This window comes from Eumetopias jubatus, unplaced genomic scaffold, assembly GCF_037043125.1.
Source record: "Eumetopias jubatus isolate StellerSeaLion01/CBP00866 unplaced genomic scaffold, mEumJub1_p1.0 scaffold_8, whole genome shotgun sequence".
Classification (NCBI taxonomy): domain Eukaryota; kingdom Metazoa; phylum Chordata; class Mammalia; order Carnivora; family Otariidae; genus Eumetopias; species Eumetopias jubatus.
The window spans coordinates 1,829,269-1,851,434 of NW_028274814.1; the positions used below are offsets into that span (position 1 = coordinate 1,829,269).

A 22,166-nucleotide genomic window follows, 5' to 3' on the forward strand; every position below is an offset into this window, starting at 1 on the left:
AAGACTTTCAAACCAAAAGAACGAATATTATTCCCTTTAAAATTAGTGCTACATCAAATACTAACTCCTAAGCAAATGCTAAGAGGAATAGAGTTAAATAAAAACATAGGATTTTTGCAAGCTGTATTAAACACATTATAGTTATTAGAAGCAAAACTGAATGAAATGAAAATAACGTATAACTTGAATTTAATTGAAATCTTAGGTTACCCTAAAAGCTTAGGGTTACATCCCAAATGTTTTATTTTACTACTTCCATATGAAGTAGAATGGGTACCTGACATTTAAATATACTAGAACAGTCTAGAGAAAAAAATATCAGCACTTGCTTTGGAATGAAATGTCTAGAAATTAGACTTGAGCATAACATCTGGGGAAAATCCCCAATTCAGTGCACTACGCATTGAATATTTAACTCCTTGTACACTAGGTAATAAAAACTATGTATTAGGTACAACATTTATAGCCCCCAAATGAAGATTATTTACTTAATTAGAAAATTCATTCACGTGTCCTGTGTCTTTTTTCCCATCATGCTATTCAGAATGGAACCTTTCTTTAGAGCCAAAAAAACCCGCTGAAAAGTGAAAATCATATAATTTAACGTGTTGTTGAATGTACTAAAATAAGTGCCCCCCCCCAAATCTGCCACCTGTATATTTCAGAAAACTATAAAATCACCACTAACTGATGTGATATAGGGACGCCCAGGTATTCTAAATGTATGAGATTAATAAAATATACCTTGAACAACAACCTGGCTGCCTGGGACAAAGAACTGCTGTGTGCCGTCAGCTGACTGTGCTGCATACTGTACAATTGTAGCACCTGGCGGAGGAGCTCCTGAATTTGTCATTGTTAATGCCTGCAGTCCCTGAACACCATCAGATCCTGGGTTAGAAATCTGGATTGTTCCACCTTGGGCTATAGCAACTTAACAGAAAAAGAAAAGAAATATTAGAGAATTTCAAGATTCACTTGTAATAATCCCATATTGGAAGAATGCACTGTGGCTCTGTTAATTACCAACTGTCAGTTTACCCTTATTTCTCTAGGCTGAATTGATAAGGAGATACTTCTTCATAGGACAACACTCTGAAAAAGCTCATAAACACTTGAAAATATCTTATATTCAGAATTATTTGAAATTCATAGAACCCATGGAGTTTGCCTCCTCCCTAGTATCCATCCAGCTAAATTATTGAAGAGAAAGAGTGGAGATGAAGACAGGGAGGAAGACCAGCTTCTTTGTTTTCTCCATTCTCTCAGATGTTTTTAGTTATAGCTAAATAGCATTCTTCTAACATTTAAAAAGTAGTCAGTAAAATTCCATCGAGCATCACAATTACCATGAACTTATACCTTCATTCAGCTAACTACTTCTCTAATTTATCATCAAAAGAAAGTAGCTCTTTGTATGGTGATTAACATAACAATAAAAAATAAAGTAGCTCTTAATGGAATATATATTACTATATATTTTGGTTTTAAAGCTTAAGTCTACAAAATTATAACCTTTACCATTTTGACTATGTCAGGAGAACCCTGAAATATAAAACGTTAAGTTGCAAAGGATCTTAAAATATAACTATTGAAAGAATTTGTCCTACAATATTTACCTCTACCAAGTGTCTTGAATAACTGCAGCTCATGGCAACAAATAGGAGGTGGACTTCCTCTAAACACTGAGACTTGCCAGTCATGTTTAAAAGTTAACATATTAACCAAAAGTTTCCAAAAAAGAACTGATCAAATGTTTTGTTTTTAAATTTCACTCTAATAGACAAAGAGGCAGTTTAAAATATCTGAGAGTTCTGTATACTTTAACATAAATATTATGACTCCATGGTTTAAGTGGAACCAAAGGCTATGCTTTCAAAAAAAAAAATCACATATAAACTAGCTCATTAGATTTACAATGAAGATAACGACACATCAGAACAACACAACACATATAAATCAATGTAAATGCCTTACAGGAGTGTTACATAGTGTGTCAAAATGTATGTTGAATATTTCCAACATATTCCCTAATGTTTTCAACTATCGAAGCAAAGGTCCATTTAGGTGGAACACCTGATCGTATAAACCTGTCCGAACTACTTGGAGAGAGTAACAATAAATCTTTAGTTCCTTGACCTGAGGCCTAACACAGAAAGATGGGTTAAGCATTTTGAAAAAGATTTCTGCAAGATGCATTCTGTGTTTTCGTTCTTTGACAGGCCACCATTAGGATAGAATTGACAGAAACTTAAGAATCAGTTACAGACTATCAAAGATGCTGAGGTTGAAAAACTTATGTAATATCACTTCCTTTATCTGGCTCACGTAGAGCATCACATTCTGTACACATTTTAAAAAACAAGATTTTAGGAGTCTCAGGATTCACCCTTTATAACAAAAGGGTTTGGAAAGAAACCTAACTATGCCTACTTTCTTAAAAGAGGTGTATGAAAGAGAAGAGATATTGCTTCCTCAGATCTTCATGACTGGACATGAATGTATTTCATATGTTATCATTTATCTGAATGTGTTTTCAGTTGATAATTAGTTTGGTGTTATAGAAATAGTGCTTTCGAAGCAGACAGAGGCAGTGTAACCACAATATGGAAGAAGCACAAAGCCTAGCATGTAGTGGGCACTCAATAAATGATGAATGAATGGCTATCATTTCCTCAAGACAGACTACATCATAAATAACTTGAGCCACTTGTGACTCTAGAAGAGTTAAATAAAATACAGCTTCAAATTCTAATTACAGAACTTAATTTTCAATGCCAATACAATTAACAAGCTTTGGGACTGGTAAAAAATCTAATGTGAGAGTAGTTGCTGCCTAGGGTAAGAACATGAAATAGGTAGATAACAAAGACCCTTACTTTTTTTTCTTTTCATATTTCTTTTTTCCCACCCTTTACTTTTTTCAATAATGTTTCCTCTTAGTTCCAACCAAACTTCTTTGCTTTCACACATACTGTGAAAAGCTGATATATAAAGAATCTGTTCCTCTCATCATTTTATTTTCTGGTCAAGTCATTATATAATTAGTGAAAAACAAAAGCTAAACACACACACACACACACACACACACACACAACACACACACAAGCTAGCTCTAGGGGAAAACATTTCTACTGATAAGTCTTGTACTTTAACCTCGCTTTTATTTTTTATACCAAAGGCACTTTTGATTTTGGCATTATGAAATGACAGAGGACCTTCCCATTCAAAATATTACCTCTCATTTAACAATAAACAAGATTTCCCAAAGCTTCAGGATACTAGAATTAGGTCTTGTGTATGTGTGTGTGTGTGTGTGTATTCAAGATTTGAAGAGGAAACTTTTCAGGTTACAAAATATTCAAGGATAGCAAAATATGTGTTTTCAGTAAACACATATCAAGATAAATAGTGAGAAAAATTAAGATGAAATTAACTGAATGAGATTAGTCACATCTTTTGTTTTACTTATTTTTTTTTAAACTTATGGAAATTTGCTAGCAAAGTAGAAAGAATTTTGTGTCACCTATTTTCCTTGCCCACACATCCCCAGCCTTTATTTTTTTTTTGTCTGGAGTATTTCAAAACAAATCCCAGACATCATATCTGGTTAATCATTTTTAAATAAAATGGCCCATATGAAGGCCATTAGTAACCAATGAAGATAAAATACGTTTGTATTTCCTACCAATTTTACTTTGGGGACCTAGGCTTTATCAATGATTTCTTAGACTGACACATGCAACTGAGGCATAAAAGCTTATACCTATGGCCTCACTGCTGATCACAATGAAGAGTCCGCACTGGTCTATGAAGACTGATTGGGACTCAAACACAAGTAAAAGTGTTTTTATTTTATAAGTCAGAGAAAGACATGTATCATATGACCTCACCGATATGAGGAATTCTTAATCTCAGGAAACAAACTGAGTTTGCTGGAGTGGTGGGGGGTTGGGAGGGATGGGGTGGCTGGGTGATAGACATTGGGGAGGGTATGTGCTATGGTGAGCGCTGTGAATTGTGCAAGACTGTTGAATCACAGATCTGTACTTCTGAAACAAATAATGCAACATATGTTAAGAAAAAAGAAAAAGAAGAACATAGCAAAGGGGAAGAATGAAGGGGAGTAAGTCGGAGGGGGAGACGAACCATGAGAGACGATGGACTCTGAAAAACAAACTGAGGGTTCTAGAGGGGAGGAGGGTAGGGGGATGGGTTAGCCTGGTGATGGGTATTAAAGAGGGCACGTTCTGCGTGGAGCACTGGGTGTTATGCACAAACAATGAATCATGGAACACGACATCAAAAACTAGTGATGTAATGTATGGTGATTAGCATAATAAAAAAAATTTTTTTTAAAGTTTTTATTTTAGATTATATAAATGCTGATTTTCCTCTTTTAAGTAATCCTTAATAACATTAGTTTGATAAAATAATCTAAATTGAATTAAATTGAACAGCTAGATTATATAATCAATTAAATTCTACTTCAACATCCATTATTAATAGATTCAAGCCTGCTAGTATGTTATTGCTCATAATAATGGTGGGTGGAGGTTAGGCTCTGTTGTCCTAGTTGTTCTGGGAGTTAGCTTTTTTTCCCCTCTCAAGTCTCAGATAAGCTATTCCCCATAACTAAATAGGTCACTCTATACCCACAGGTTGAATGTTGGACATACTGACCTTACATTAAGAGTTTGTCTAGATAGAGTGTAAATCACTAATTTACTAAGTATTTTTCTACTAAGTTGGTTTTAGTGGTTACACAAATGTCTCTATGTACATCCTTATATAGTCATTGATTTAGTTTCGAATCAGTATTAACCCAAGTATGGTTTCTCCATCCCCAACTTACCATACATCACAGTAACCAGGATGACATATCAACTAGTGTAGGCAATAAATTCTTTAAAAATTCCTAGTTTACAAAACTGTATTTAAAAAATCTGTTACTTCTACTCATTGCCATTGAGCACTCCTCTCCCAGAGCTATTAATATCATAGAAATAAGAAAATATTATGTGTGGGATGAAAATTTGAGAATTTTGGCAAAAAATTTTGTTTTAATTAAAAAAGCAATATTTTAAAGTTTTGTATGATCAATAAAGAAAGAAGAAGAGAAAGATAAGGGTGGAAAACTAAAAAAACAAAAAACAAAAAACAAAGAGTTCATGACCAAATGGGGAAGGAGTAGAATTTATTTAAATTAAGATTTCATCTGACTTTTCATTTGATACTAACATCTTTGTAATCCTAACCCTGTATATATGAGCTAATTCAAACACATAAACATATAAATGTTTAATTATAATTTAAAACCATCTTTATTCCAAATTACAAAAAAGATTCATAAATAAAACTTCACTGAATTAACTTTATAAAGAACAGCAGACCTTATGCCAGTGAATTCTCAAATTTAAATTTAAAAAAGTGAGCGCGGAACAGAACCTGTGAGTACCTGTGCCTTAAAAACCACGAGGTTCATACAGCTGAAGAGAGACTAAAATAACCTCGTGCTATAACAAGAATAGCAACACCAAGATTAAAAAGCCAGATTTACATTAAGCAGATACCTTCTATGTTTGCTTTGAAAGTTACCTTGGGAAAATATAAGCAAAGTCACTACTAAGAGTTATAAATACAACTGCATTTACTTTAGAATGTGTACACCTATCATGCAAATTCCTTTTATGGTGTTTATTCATAGGAGTCTCCTGAGAATTCTGAATTCTTTAAGTAGCCCACAAAGTTCACACAGATCTCTTTTTATAATGGTGGATTTTGGATTGACCCACTTACCTTTAGTGTATAAGAATTCCAACCCATAAAGATGGGTTAATAGAGATTCACTCTAACAAGGTTCCTAGTAAAATAAAGTAGGGACAAGCAAAGAGACAAGGGACATTTAGAAAATAAATAATCTTGGGTGATAGTCCTTAATTGGTAAGGGAAGAGGTCAGATATAGCAGAGTGATGGATGAAAAAAAAAGGCTTTGTCTTTAGAGAAAATTTAATGAATTAGGAAACTGCAAACGTTTAAATTTCTGTAGTTACTTTTACTATGTTTATGAAATTCATTCCCATTTAATGCAGATCTTAAATGTCTTATGCAACAAGTAACATTCTTTGCTAATTCTGAGATTATCTGAACTGCTATCTTTCAGAAATATTCTCTTGAGACAAAACAAATTTTCTTTGGCCAGAATGACTTAACTGGCTTACAGCAAACCCATCACTAAGATCTGTACTTCCAGTAAAGATTTTGCAAGTATAGCTTACTTTCTTGGTGTTGCAATAATGAATCCCTGTCTGTTTAGAGTTATTTTTACTACTCCCAGGGAGTAGACTATTCTAACTTTCACTTCTTAGTTTTTGTGAGTTTTTCAAAAGTTGAAAAAATAAGGCCAACTTCTGTCAAATATCTAACTTTTGACTATTAAAAATATAACTGATTGTATATGAGAAAGCCTGAGTACGCTCAATTTTATTTTATTTCTTCAACCTTGACACACACAGTCCTTTAGTTCTTTTTGTTTTTAACTCCAACTACCTCATTATACTAAATTAAAAATAAGTAATCTAAGATAATAATCTTTGAAAAAAAAACAAAGCAAAGCTTGGGGGAAAGTCATCCATAAATAAAAGTTGAAGAAAGAATTAAACCTACAAAAACACATTTTACAATAAAAGGTTATGAGAGGGTCTCAAAAACAGATACATGCAAATAACCCAGAATAATCTCCAGAAATTCTAGTAAAATAAAAGTCTAAAAACCAAAGGACACCAGTAATTATTTTGTTTTTTAGATATCCAGGAACAACATTAAAACATTAATATCTGTTAAGATTCCTACTAAGAAATCTGATTAATGAAAATGGATCTTGTGTATGTGTAAATATACATCTACCCTCCAATCAAAGTAAATGTCTTTTAAACACTTTTAATGTTAGTATTCACCTCTCAGAAGAAAGAATTATCAACACAAGTGTCACTAAACGTCTAAGAGATGCATTTTTAGCAAAGGCAGTCATCACTTTTCATGAAGCAATAAAAATGGCAACTTCTACCTGCAGAGAGCACATACAGAATAATCACAACTTTTAATACCCGCCAGGATCATATTGTATGGGTCTAAATTAAGAAACCTCAGTAAGAGACAGTCCATGACCTCTAACGTGGCAAACAGATAAACATCTAACTTCTAAACTTTCGATTTGCTGTTCTCAACCGTAACTCCTGACTCTACTCCCATCACCCTGCACCCACAGTGACATCAGTCTCCTGCCAGGCTCCTGCTGCAAGTGCATGTACTCAGAGCACAAGAAATACAGGCTTTGCTGCTACCTGGAAGTAAAGTTCACATATGAGACACTGCCTTACATTTCTATTTTGTGTCAAAAATAGCATGTCTGTTTTCTACCACTTTTCCCTATTATTTCCTTTTGTCCTCACACTAACTCCAGAGTTTGGCAATTTTAGTACTACTCCCACTTCAAAGACCCCAAGATGGGAAAATAAAACTTCTCTATCTGATCCAGTTAGTGAATGGCAGGACCTGGAGCCTTCCCCACATCACTTCTAGCTTCAACGTTCTCTCAACCCAATGTTTTCACAATTTCAAAATTTCAACTAATAACCTAGGCAAAACAACCTACAGCATCCCCTTCCATATCACTTGTACAGAGATCACCACTTCTATAAATTCCTAAACAGTGTTGGGATATGCCAAAGAAATGTTTAAGATGAAAGCATCTTAGGGACGCCTGGGTGGCTCAGATGGTTGAATGTCTGCCTTCGGTCAGGTCATGATCCCAGGGTCCTGGGATCGAGCCCCTCATCGGGCTCCTGGCTCGGCGGGGAGCCTGCTTCTCCCTCTCCCTCTGCCTCTCCCCCTGCTCATGCTCTCTCTCTCTGTCTCAAATGAATACAAAAAAAAAATTAAGATGAAAGCATCTTAGGTCACCCCCCAAATTTTAATGAGTCTTAGCATTATTTCATCAGTAATTTCCAACCTTTTTCCTATCATGCCACAAATAGAAAATGATAGTATGTGTACAGCCCACTGCTTAAGACCAGACCTGAAAAACCAGGAGTTTCCAGCAGCTCCAAACTCTGCCCAGCCACTCCAGGGAGTACGAGGAGCCCACACTCCTCTACCTCCGTGCTGCTGTGCAGAGGCCTGCCAGCTGGCAAACCTTGATTTACACCTCTAAAATTCCCACCATCTATTCCCGCTGGGCCAGACAGAAAGGTATAGAAATCAGAGAAGTAATAAAAAAAAAAAAATTTACAGCAAAACCTCAAGATCTAACACTTTACAGAGACAGTGGAGAGTTTCCTTTTGCTAACATTGACTTTGGGACATGCCCACTCGGCACCCCTTAGAGGCTGTGGGCAAATTATACCCCAGTTCTGCTAGGTATCATGGTAGGAGCTACCTGAAGAGCCAGAATTGTCAAATGAGAATTAGTTTAATACTGTAAATCTACTACCACCAAAATAAAAAACTCTAAAAAACTAACAACTAGGTAAGATCTTCCCATATATTAAAGAGTACCCTTTGCTTTAACAGCCACATCTTAAAGACTTGAGAGTTTTTCTAGGTATTACTATTTTTTAAATAAGGGAAAACAGAAAACGTATCTAAAATTTTACCATCATATTTAAACCAACACAGTATCTAATACCACACATATTCCATTACCTAAGTAGCTTTTTTTTTTTTAAATCTTTTTTGTCCTTTTTCTGGCTTTTCCTCTCCCTTTTTGCTTTTCTTCCTAGCTCTTGTTTTTTACTAAAGCATTTTTATGTATATCAAATGTACTTGATTTGAGAAAAAAAATCAGTGCTTTAATTAGAGTAAAAAGCACAGGATTAACAACCCATTAAAATGCACAAGACTAAATGTGAATGTATCTGTTTATTTACAGCTTTTGATGTTTAAAATTTCAAATAAAATGATCTGTCCAATTGCTATAGCTTTAAAAAATAAATCATTTTTCCATTCTCTTCTAGAAAAAGCTGCAGCACAAATTAACAAAGAGTAGTGAAAACATAATTACATTTAAAACATAATTTAGGAAACATTATGTACCTCTTTCAGATTAGTAAGCATAATATGTAACTGTTGGTAACAAAAGCCAACAAGAATGAAATACAGACATTTATATCTTATGTTTGCATGCATCTTATAAAGACAACAAAAAACAGTAAGTTTTAAATTTTTACCAGACATGAATATAAACATATAAATAGGCAAAGCCTCCCTTTATTTTTACCCAAAATTTTTCTTCTATACTCAGTAAAATATTTTTACTTTTCAAAAAGTATATGACAGCTGTCAGTACAAATCTCTCACTTCTTTAACATGTACTTTTCATTCTATGATACACACAGTTTAGATATTGCGATGCATTTTAAAATGGAACAATTGAATGCCAAACCCAAGCTGCTTCAATGTAACTAGAGAAGACTTAAAGCTAGCACTGTATCATAGCGAATTGCAGCATACATACTGTATTGCCCCGTGCTAGTCTGATATATGCTAGTCGGTACTGCCATGGTAGCGATGTTAGGTGGCGTTCCTTCTTCCTCTGATTTTTCTTCTTCAATCTTGGGAACACCAGGCACGTCAGAGGAAAGTTCATTCAGTATTTTTCTAAAACATAATTTGACAACAGAAATAATCAAGATATATGAATGAGATTTAAGACAGAAAAGCTATAATGGAAGAATTGTTTGATACATAATCATTCTCTCTTTTTGGAAAAGGTATCATTATAGTAGGAAACTTAAATAACTTACCGATAAGAGGGTCTTCGTGAAAGGATTTCTCTACGTTTATGAGAATCAATTACACCTTCTGATTCTGCAGACTCATCTGTCTCTGCAATTGTTGCTACCTACAATACAAGAGTTTCTGAAATGCATCATAAAATATATGATCTCCTTCATTCAAAAAATGGTGCTTAAGGTTCTAGGTGTGCAGCACTAAGCCGGGTGCTGGGAAAGCATCCAGCAACAGAACACACTGCACCTGCACTACTGCAGCTCACACCTGGCTTAACAAAGGGAGCAAAGACACTCACATTTCAGCTGCAGAGCAGGTATGTGTGGACAGGAATGGTTCGGATAATAAATGCTACAGAAAGGCAAATGAAAGTGGTTGGCATGGCAGGTGAAGCTTCACAGGAAAGGACTACCCACATGTAAGATACTGAAGACTTAAGATCTCCACCCTTAACCTACTCTTAGAAATCCAGCGGGGATTGAGTGAGCTAGTGACAGAGGCAGAAAAAAGCATCTCAACCTCACTGCCCTCTTCACAATACCTCAGCTGACTTGAGTCGGGTCTTCAAACTAGACATTAGATAGGTTCAGAGAAGCAAACAAGTAACCAAGCCTGATTAAAGTTAGGATTTATAGGACAAGAAGTAGGGTGGGGCTTGATGCTGCTTAAGTCTTGAAGGTCAAAATAAGGAATTTCTCCTCAAAAGAAAGATCAGAGTTTTAAGCATGATTTCATTTTTCGAGTCACATAATAATCACAGGATTTCCTTCTTTTTTTTTTAATCACAGGATTTCAAGGAAAGTCTGAAAACTAAAATAATGAGTCTCTACAATAACATGATGGCTCTCAATATACTTTGCCATTATCATTCAGGGCTTAGGGTAGTTCTGAGTTTATAAAACTCACTTAATATTACAATAACACAAGAATTTGATTTGGGCAAAATAAAAAAAACTTGTTTAAATGTCAACAATGCAAGCAGGAATATATATTCTTGAAGCACACTGAGGTACATAATGTTCACTTACACACAGTTTAGATATTGCGATGCATTTTAAAATGGAACATAAGACCATGCATTTCTGGTCATGGACACCCTACACATAAGCATAGGCACCAATGAATAGAACTTAGAAAAAATGTTGCAATCAACAATCATATATCATCAACAAACATTTATCACTTTACACTGGGCTTTCACACATCTCTCATAAACTCATAACAATCCCCCTATGTGAGGTAGGATACTATTTTACCCACTTCAGAAAGGTGAAAGCTGAAGTTCATGCAGACAGATTAAGTGACGACCATTGTTCAACAAACAGGAATTCTAAGACAAGATCTACTGGCACTTACGTCTACTAAGATAATTAAATCACCTACTTAACAAAATCCAAAAAAGCCTACTGAAAATAAGATAATACTTTCTTCCAATAGCAGCCGGAAATATCTAGAGCAGAAATATCTGCACCCCAATAAAAGTCATAATTCAAAAAGGAGAATGGAAGAATTTTCTTGTTCTATAATTAGGGTCAGAAAAAGAAACTCTTGGAATCAAGGGTCATTATGGGAAAAAGAGACAATGCTAAGAATGATTCTTACTCTTTTGAAAAGATACCTGTGTAGCAAAGCTAACTAAGCTTTTAATGCATGTGGATTTATTACTTCAAATATCAAGTTGCAACCTTATTCTGCAATAAACGGTAGCCAAACATGCAAGGGACAAGACTGATTACGTGTGCACACCCTTGTTTTCCTCACCAATCTTTTTGTCATCAACTATGTTCAAATAATTTCAACATCTAAAGGATAATAACTGACCTAAAAAAGGAACAGAAATAAATTCAATAACCAAGAAAAGTATGCTTTGAAAAACGCATTCTTACACCTATCAGAATGGCTAAAATCAACAGAAGAAACAATAAATGTTTGTACGATGTGGAGAAAAAGGAACACTGGCACACTGTTGGTGGGAATGCAAACTGGTGTGGTCACTCTGGAAAACAATGTGGAGGTTCCTCAAAAACTGGAAAATAGAATTACCCTACAATCCAGCAATCACACTACTATTTACCCAAAGAATATAAAAACACTAGTTAAAGGGATCCCTGAAGACTTATGTTTATAGCAGCATTATTACAAGAGCCAAATTGTGGAAGCAGCCCAAGTGTCCATCAAGTCGATGAATGGATAAAGATGTGGTCTATACAGACAATGGAATATTACTCAACCATAAAAAGAATGAAACCTTGCCATTTGCAACTACATGGGTAGAGCTAGGGAGTATAATAATGGTAAGCTAAATACGCCAGTCAGAGAAAAACAAATACCACATGATTTCACTTATGTAGAACTTATGAAACAAAACAAGCAAAGGGGAAAAAAAATAGAGACAAACCAAGAAAGAGACTCTTAACTATGGAGAACAACTGATGGTGACCAGAGGGGAGGTAGGTGGGGAGATGGGTGACATAGGTGATGGGGATGAAGGAGTGCACTTGCTGTGATGAGCACCAGGTGCTGTGTGGAAGTGCTGAATCACTATATTGTACACCTGAAACTAATACTACACTGTGTGTTAACTAACTGGAATTAAAATAAAAACTTTAAAAAATTCATACTTAATTTACATCTATTGATGCAAAAAAATGTTTTAGCTTCAAGAAATGTTGAGGATCTGTGATCAACTCTGATAATAATAAATTTAAAAACATATCTCTGGATCACAACCATAATAATCATGTCTACAAAAACCAAGGTTTTATCTGAGAGGGGCTGGTGATGTAGAAGCATAATACCAAGGTAACAATAATACTTATGTTTCCTACAAGTTACAGATATTGAATTAAAAATAAACTTAAACTTCCACCTACTTACTAATGTACTTATGAAAACAGTAATCTTTATATGCTGTGTTTATCAGACATCTTCAAAGAATCCTCAAAATATTTTTAAGCACCACTGGAGAGCTTAGCTAAATAAATCTGAGTCTGAGCACAGAGCAACGACTCAAAGAATTACTCATCTGGCAATTACTCATCCTGTAAATTAAGAGCTAACAACAAAACTGCAACTCTCTAGTCAAATCTATGTATCTAGCAGGGCGCAATGCACTTCACATGGGAAAAGGAAATTCCTCCAAATTTCTAATAAAAAGAATTAAGCATACATAAAGGAAAAGATGATAAATTAATAAAAGGAAAAAAAAAAAAACAAACCCTGAAGAAAGTCAAGAACAAATCACCCAGGAAGGCAGCTGACCTGAACAGTCTGTATCTGTGGTGACTGAATAACCGATGGCTGTGGTGTGTGAATTACTCCCTGGACATGTACAGTCTGGTCCGAAGGTAACTGTACTAGAGTTACAGCGGGGGAGCCTCTTCTGGTGCCTGATCCAGCTACAGAAACCTGCAAAAATGATCACCACTGAGGATTAAGGCTGGCTCATTTTCTGTTTTGGTTTGTAAAAGAAATACCATTCACTATTATGACGGGCCATTTTTTCCTTTCTTTCTCCTGCTTCTAAGAAATGACTACACTGGGCTACTTACCATTAGGAGGTGGCTACTGTCCTGGAACAGTCATTCTCTGATGTGACAGATATTAAAGAACCCATGCGCCTCACTTTCGGTTCCCATGCTTCGATGGCTAAGAATGTTCCAAGCACAAAGTTCTAAAGCAGTTAAACTACCTCACTACGACCTCACCACTATTAACAGTGAACCCTTATTAGGCCAGAGTATAAACTACCCTCTTCAACTTCCTGAGAGAAATTGGAGACAGAACTTAAATATGGTAAATTATTTTTTAATAAATGAAATGTTCGAAATAGGATATTCTGGTATTACTTCAGATGCAAGCTAATGCCTTGTCTTTTATACTAATGAATATCACAGTTACTTTTATGTCCCCATAATCACAAAAAAGGCACAGGCCAGAGGAATTCCAAGGACTTCTCATGCCCTTAATGTGTCTAATCCAGGGAAAATGCATGCCTTAGATCTGGGATGTCCCTCTTACAGCTTTCCTTCCTGCTACCTCCAGCATCTAGAGAAAGGGCCAAAACCATCCCTTAGCTTGTACAAAGTACAACCATCTCCCAGTACCCCTGAGCGCTTTCAACAGAGATCCTTACCAGCAAAACACAGTACTTCGACCCCCTGGATTCAAAACCTGCCAAGTTTGCTAATTAGTCAACAATCCTACGGGCAGGCCAGTGTAATCTTAGAAACTTTCCTTCATTTTACTGTTTCACTCACTATTCATTATGACTTACTCAAGAGTCAAAGACTTTGGAAATGAAATAAGTGAAATAAACTACCAGTTTCTACCATGAATGGTAGCAGAACCACAAGCTCTAAAACAAACTTTGAAGGAAGCCTCTGTATAGGGCCTCACTTTAAGAAACACCAATGATTTCCAATCTACTTATACTTTAAAACAATTATTAAAATCTGGGCTTATAACAAATAATTATAAGATTTACTTATAAGATCATTTCCCTTAGAAAGCAAGCTTCTTTGGTAATCCAAAAGTAAAAATCTTTCATCCATACAAGAGAACCTGTGTGATGAGCATTGTACTAGGTGCACTAGGGTAGAAAGTAAAATTGATAAAACTAACACCTAAGAAACAATAGCACATCAAGCAGTATAGAACGAGTTGCTCCATTGTACAGCCCATGAAAGTCATGGGCATACAGAACAGAAAGATCAGAATGAGTCTGAACAATAAGTACAGGCTTTGTGTAGAAGCCACAGCTTGAGCTAGGCCTGCATAATAGACAGAAAAGGGCAGAGACACCCAACATATATAGCCCAAGGGGCAAGTTCAGCCCACCTGCCCCTGGAGTATTATTGTCTACCTTAGATTTTAGGGGAAAGAAAAAGATTACACCATGGTAGAATACATTTAACAACCAGAAGTTTAAAAAACCCCAAAAAACAACAACAAAAAACAATGGAAGGATTTATTCTAGAAATGACAAAGCAGCACAAAAGATAAATCTGTGTGAATAATAAAAAGGCATCCACCTCTTTGGGGACCAATTACCAAAAGGTACTCCTTCTGCCACACAAATAATTCTCAAACTTTTTGGTCTCTCAGGACACCTTTACACTCTTAAAAATTACTGATGACTCAAAGAGCTCTCGTTTATGTGATTTATATCCAGTCGGACGCCGTAAAAGTTTAACAATCAGTGTTGGGGAAGGGAGAATCTTGATTTGAAATGTTTGCTGATTTCTGTAATGTGAAAATCTAACTATGGCAGATTTCAAGTTACCAACAGATGACACTGAACACAAAGTTGGAAAAAGATGCAGGCAATTGGCTCTCACAAGCCACCTCCAGCATATCTGGTTATATTATCAATATTTACCATATTAGAAATCAAAACTGAAAATTTTTTATACCTTAAAAATAATTCCACTACATGCTAACATAAATAGCATTTTATTAAAAATAATTACATTTTCCAAAACAAAAAAATTAGTGACCAGAGTAACAATGTTTTACTTTTTTATAAATTCTTTTAATGTCTGGTTTAATTGAAATCAGCTAAATTCTCATACCTACTTGTACACTGAATCTGTTGCAATATTTTAGTCGATAACGTGAAGGAAATCTGGACCTCACACGGATATATCATTGGAAAATGAAGAGCATTACAATAGCTCTTTCCAAAAAACATGGATATTATTCTTTGTTACTACACCCAAACTCAACATGTGGTTGTTTCATAAAGATCAGTTGCAATGTGGAATCTGAAACCGTATCAGTTATATTAAAATTCATTGACCAATCCTGCACTTTGAATGGATCCCATGCATGATTTTGTAACATCACACAGTAGTTATTTGGAAAAAATTGGCTCACTGAATTAAAAGCAGATCTCCCAAACCTGACAATAGTTCAAGATACTTTATCAGAAAACCTCATTCATTAAAATCAACATCAATCTCATCAGAATACTATAAATACTGAAAAGCTATCAAGCTCACAATGGCAGGTACAGGATTTCCAAAATTCAAAACTTCTCTCTAAAAGCTTGAATTTTATCATAGACAATAAACACTGTCAACTGTTTTCCTTGATGTGACAAGCTTACTTCATTTGCTTTTAAGAAAATGTTTTCCAAACACTCAAGTTTGAATAGCAATAGTTTGGCTATTGGCTATTCTTTAGAGAAAACTGACGTCCTGTGGAAAAAAACCCAGCTAGTTCATTTCACCACTCAAACAATTACACAAGTGTTTTTTCTTCAAGAACACTTTACTACACAGCAGAAATGCTTTCAGTAAACATACCAATTTCATAACACAGAATATTAAAACAACATGTGCTGAAGGGCCAAGGTTTGATACAATTGGTAATATTTACCGCTTCATCGGGGTATTTTAAATGAAACTTTTTTTTTTTTAACTGCAAGTGAATGGCAGTGAAGAATACAATGATTACTGGTATAGTCTGATGCCACTGACTTGACTCATGCTAAGGCACCAACAGCTTTACTCCCACCCTCTTCTGTTTTTAACCATCAGTGTAAATATCATTACAATGAAAAAGGAAAATAAATCTTAGCATTATTATGAAAACAGTTAGTCCTCCCAAACCTCCTGAAAGTCTCCTCAGAGTCTCCCCTAGGGTTCTGCACACCACATTTTGAGAACTGCTGCTCTATCCGAATGTAGCCCTCAGGCCCTGGCTCACAGCGTAAAGAACGGAGCATTGAAGCAGGCTGTGATTTCAACCACAGCACTGCAGTGCAGCCAGAACCACCATATCCAAAACGCTGACAGAGAGTTTGTGAGTCCGAGACTGAGTGAAATAGAATATGAATTATACCCAAGAGCACTCCCAGTATTACAGACTGGACCTGTGGATTGGGATGGTGGATAGTGCCCACATTCATCTTCTGTGCGGAAGTACCCCAGCTTTAAAGACATTAGATATTCTGAAGAACTGAACAACTCAAGAAAGATCTGTGAGGTTTTGGGTGCCTGGGTGGCTCAGTTGGTTAAGCAACTGCCTTCAGCTTAGGTCATGATCCTGGAGTCCCGGGATCGAGTCCAGCATCGGGCTCCTTGCTCGGCAGGGAGTCTGCTTCTCCCTCTGACCCTCCCCCATCATGAGCTCTCTCTCTCTCAAATAAATAAAATCTTAAAAAAAAAAAGATCTGTGAGGTTTTCATAAATACAAATCATGCTTTAAGTTGCCTTAATTACCTTTCAAGTATAATTTTCAGGATTTTAAATTATTAAATAATCACTATTAAAATGGCTTAGTGTCAAGAATACCTGCTGTGGAAAAGGAGCTGGAGCCGCTAATACAAAACTATACTCCCAGCATTCTGGAGATAAGTTGTAGGAATTCTATAACTACGGTGAAACTTCTCTATGTCCAAACTCTGGGCAGTGCAAACGCTCATGAGACAACCCTTTTGTTAAACTGTGGGAAGAGAGGCTGAGAACCTGCATAAATGACATACTCTAGAGAATTCAGATGTATCCTTAAAAAACAAAAAACCCTTATATAGAGACACATTCTATATCCAGGCATTCTATTCTCACTGGTTTTGCCAAAGCTGGTGACTAGTATTAAAGCCTATCACTGTATTGGTAGAGTGAACAAGCTGAACCTCACTGTTACTCATTAAAAAAAAAAAAAATTCATGAGGCTCCCTACCTTTAGCATCTCAGTATTATTATATTATTATACTGAGCACATGGGCCACAATGGAATCTACGGCATCCTTGAAGGAGGATACTGTACACACATGGCATAGAAGGAACACTGGCAATGATTCAAGAACATGTGTGGAGGTTCCAAAGTCAAAAGTGGGTAAAGAAAGGAGCATCTTTTTGTTTTGTGTAAGGTGGCAGATTCAGTTTTAGGTAGGCTAGATTGAAAGCAATGGTAGGGTAACTAGGTGGATACGTTAATAAGCAAGAAGAATTAGGTAGTCGCATAATGCTTTAGAGCTAGAAAACAAAGATCTGAGAAATACTAAGAAAGAGCAATCTATTAAGAGCATTATAATTACTTTATTCCTAATGTGGAAATAGAATTCTAAAGCAGCTCTGGAAAAGAAGAGAATAGTTTTTCCTAAAAGATGCTAGTATAGGGACACAAACAAAAATACGCATACTGCAGGCAGAAATAAAGAAATATTTCTGGGGCACCTGGGTAGCTCAATTGGTTAGGCGTCTGCCTTCAACTCGGGTCGTGATCCCAGGGTCCTGGGATCGAGCCCCATGTCAGGCTCCCTGCTCAGCGGGGAGCCTGCTTCTCCCCCTCCTCCCCGCTCATGCTCTTTCTCACTATCTCTGTTGCTATCTCGGTCTCTCTCTTAGATAAATAAACAAAATCTTAAAAAAAAATAAAGAAACATTTCTTATAAACATCAAATATTCATTCTAAGACTTAATATGCAAAAAATATCACAAAAACTGGTCATACTTATGAATTAACTCATTCTTTCATTCTCTCAACAAATACTTATCAGGAGCCTGCTGTGTGGGCCAGTCTAGACAGTAGGGACACGGCAATGAACAATGTCTCCTCAATCAGAAGGAGACAGAAAATAGATTAAGACAAATACATCATTTTTGTTGGTGTTAAATTCTCAAAAGAAAAATGAAGCAAGGTAAGGAATCAGAGTTACAAGGCAGGGGTAGTGTGGAAGGAGACTAAACAAAATACACCTGTTGTGGAAAGCTTCTCAGAGGAGGGAACGTTTGCATAAAAAGCCTAAATGAAGAGAAGGAGAAGGCCAGAGGAAGATCTATGAGTATATTCATCACTTTCTAACAATCATGTAGGCAGCTGCTCAAAAAAATAAATAAAATGGGTATATTTTATATTTCTTAATTTTTATACCTCTTTTTATGAGGCTCTAAAAGTGTGTAGAACGAACTCATAATAGACATAATTTACCTTTTCTTCCAGATCCCCTGAATAATCCTCTTCTACAGGATGCCTGAAACATAGATTATGCTGATGCCACCACATCCACCAACAACCCCACTACAGACAGTAGTTAATCTGAAGTTAAGATGATGCAATTGACAGCCTTACTTGGCTCTGCAATTAAAAAAAGTCCTTATAATGACACTTGTAACTGGGAAAACCTCACAATGTTGTAACACAGCCCTTGATTAGCACCTAGTAGACTCCCTCCAGTCCGTAGCTAGGTTCCCTTATGATGGGGTTTATGATGTCACAGTACAGCTGCAAATGTCACAGAGCTACTGGGCCTGCATTCAAGAGGGTTAATAAAGGATGAAAAAAATGTGAATTCACAATATAGCAGATTTCGCTATCAATTCTGCTGAGAAATAAAATCTATACCTTACCTATTTTAATTTTAAGGACTACAATTAAAATCCACTAATACTCTAAACAAGAAGTTGGAAAACTATCTTGATTTCTGTGTATTAAGACAAGATTCTTAAAAGAGTCTGTTTCTGTTCTTCTGTGAGAAAAAAAATGTTTACAGAATATTTCAAATATTTTATGGTTGAAAATAGGAAAATAATGAAAGTGAACACTTGAATAAAGATGCAAAATATTTCATTTTTTTAAAGTTGTGCTTAATTACACCAAAGACAACACAAAATGAAAAATGTAGAAAGTGAACACTTGAATAAAGATGTAAAATAATATTTTATTTTTTTAAAGTTGTGCTTAATTGCACTAAAGACAACACAAAATGAAAAATGTAGAGTTGGTTTCATTTTACTGTCTTTCTTTCCCATTGAGTTTGTTTGTTTTTTTTTAAGTTTGGCTAACAGATTGCAAAACTCAATGCAGTTAAATTTTACTTAATTTTATGGGTGCCTGGGTGGCTCAGTTGGCTAAGCGCCTGCCTTCCGGTCAGGTCCTGGGATCAAGTGCCATATCAGGCACCCCACTCAGTGGGGAGTCTGCTTCTCCCTCTCTCCCTTTGCCCTCTACCTGCTCATGCTCTCTCGCTCTCTCTCTCAAATAAATTAAAAAAAATTTTTTTACTTATTTTTACCTTGAGAATTTCAGTTGAAAATATTTATTGATAACAGAGTTAACCACATAAGACTCATATTTTTATATCTATTATGTTAAAATTCTAAAGAGAACTACATGGGAATGCTGTTGCCTCACATGTTTTTTGTATGTGTAGAGCATAAACAAATACTGTCTGAAATCTATAAATAAAATGAGAAGGGGAAGTGAATCACATTTCTGGTATTGTAAGTGTAAATGGCTGAATATTAAGTCTTTTTAAAAAAATTCTCCTCTTGCGGGGCACCTGGGTGGCTCAGTTTGTTAAGCATCTGCCTTCGGCTCAGGTCATAATCCTGGGGTCCTGGGATCGAGCCCCACATCGGGCTCCCTGCTCAGCGAGGAGTCTGCTGCTCCCTCTCCCTCTGCCTCTGCCCCTCCCCTCGCTCATGCTCTCTCTCTCTCCCAAATAAAATCTTAAAAAAAATTCTCCAGAAAGCAAAGCAAATATCAAAATTATATCATTAATTATACAGTCTATTTTCATTATATTTCCAATAAGCAGTGATGATCTTTTGAGGACAAATTAAAATTAGGGGTTCTTCATCCTTTGAAAAACAAATGCTTTAGCTGATTTGTTTTTCCTACCTAATCTGTATAGTATCTTTAGTTTCCCATTTGTAGCAGTTGGAACATCAGTTTATATTCTATCCGATATGTGTTTATTTATCATATTTTAAAAGTACTATGAAAATGAATATTATCTTTGTAGAAGTTAAAATTATTTTAACTCCAGAACTTTTAAATATCAATCCTATATTTGGTTTCAGAAGACTGAAACTAAAACTGGTCATAATTACTAGATAGATGCAAGTGGTAAGTGCACATAATGAAGTTTCACTGAGATGCTGAGCCCAAAGGGCCTATACCCAACACATGTAAGAACAAACAGTAAATATTAAAACTACTCTTAACAATAATGTAGATCATTTCTAATAATCAATAAGAAATGTATATGCCAAAAGCCAGAAACCACAAAATGAATGCCTAAAACCACTTATTAGCCAAGCTTCATGTTAATCTTTATTTCTGAGCAAAAAACTCTATATAAGAATGTCTATGAAGCAAATTTCAATTCACTTGAATTATTTTATTTCTTCTACCAATAACTTTGTGTAAGTCCTTAAAAGTACTGAACTGGCAAAAACAAAAATCACAAACAAAAACACCAAAAAAACCTTAAGAATTATAATAATAGGGGCACCTTGCTGGCTCATGTGGAAGAATGTGCAACTCCTGATCTTGGGGTCGTGGATTTGAGGCTCACACTGGGTGTAGAAATTACTTAAAATATAAATAAATAAACTTCTTAAAAAATAGTAATAATAAATAAAATGTGGTATGTACATTCAAAGGAATATTATTCAGCCTTACAAAGGAAAAAAATCCTACTACGGATTATGATACGGATAAAACCTTGAGGATAATATGCTAGGTGAAATAAGCCAGTCACAAAAAGACAAATACTGATGCATCCACTTATATGAAGTATCTGAAAGTAGTTAAGTTCACAGTAACAGAAGGTAGAATGGTAGTTACCAGGGCTGAATGCAGGGGTAATAAGATAGTTTTTGTTTAATGGATATAGAGCTTTAGATTTGCAAGATGAAAATGTCCTGGAGATCTGTTTCACAACAATGTATTATTAACATCACTTAACTGTACACTTAAACTTGTTAAGACTGCAGATTTTATGTATTTTTTACCACACACAAAAAACAGTAATAACTATGGCCCCATATTTGGTGGGTATAATAATTAACTGGCTTCTTGCCAGGAAAACACTCAATAAATGGATTTTACCAAAGCAATGGGACTGATTTCTTCATCATCTTATAAAACGTTATTCTAAAGCTCTGGGTGCTCTCATACTCTTGGCCCCAGAGTGATGGTTCAACACATAGAATGGTTACTGATGCCAGAAATTATATAGAAACAACTACTAATACTTCAAAATGGATAAAATTTAAATTTTCTATGCTTTTCACATACCCCAGATCAGAAGCTGAGTTGAGACCTAAATATGGAACTATCTTAATCTGCCACTGAATAATGAAGGAGTAAGAGTATACAGTACATATATGTGTGTACACAATATATATACATATGTACATGTACAATTCTCTACAGTAACAATATATAACATCTATTATTATACTCAATTATTATGGAATTTCCAAGGTAATGCCCCATATATGGTCCCGTTCAACACTGAGTACCCTATGTATTACAAGTAATAAAGAGTAAAGTGCTTAATTAAATGTAAAGCCAGACTGCCTGGGTTCTAATTTTGGCCTTGCCTCTTACTAGCTGCGTGACCTATGACAAGTTATTC

General features: G+C 35.5%; 1 protein-coding gene across 15 annotated transcripts in view; it reads right to left on the reverse strand.

The window, feature by feature from the left end:
* CREM (cAMP responsive element modulator) overlaps window positions 1-22,166 on the reverse strand; it is a 74,337-nt gene that overhangs the window by 23,663 nt on the left and 28,508 nt on the right. For 6 of the 15 annotated variants that reach the window (XM_028120893.2, XM_028120907.2, XM_088025750.1 and 3 more), the window contains 4 exons: window positions 13,052-13,198; window positions 9,805-9,902; window positions 9,516-9,658; window positions 745-933 (listed from right to left, as the gene is read on the reverse strand). In XM_028120893.2, coding sequence (XP_027976694.1) covers window positions 745-933; window positions 9,516-9,658; window positions 9,805-9,902; window positions 13,052-13,198 — 577 coding nt within the window. The remainder of the gene's footprint in view (window positions 1-744; window positions 934-9,515; window positions 9,659-9,804; window positions 9,903-13,051; window positions 13,199-22,166) is intronic. The other 9 variants (XM_028120895.2, XM_088025754.1, XM_028120894.2 and 6 more) reach the window with 4 other exon arrangements.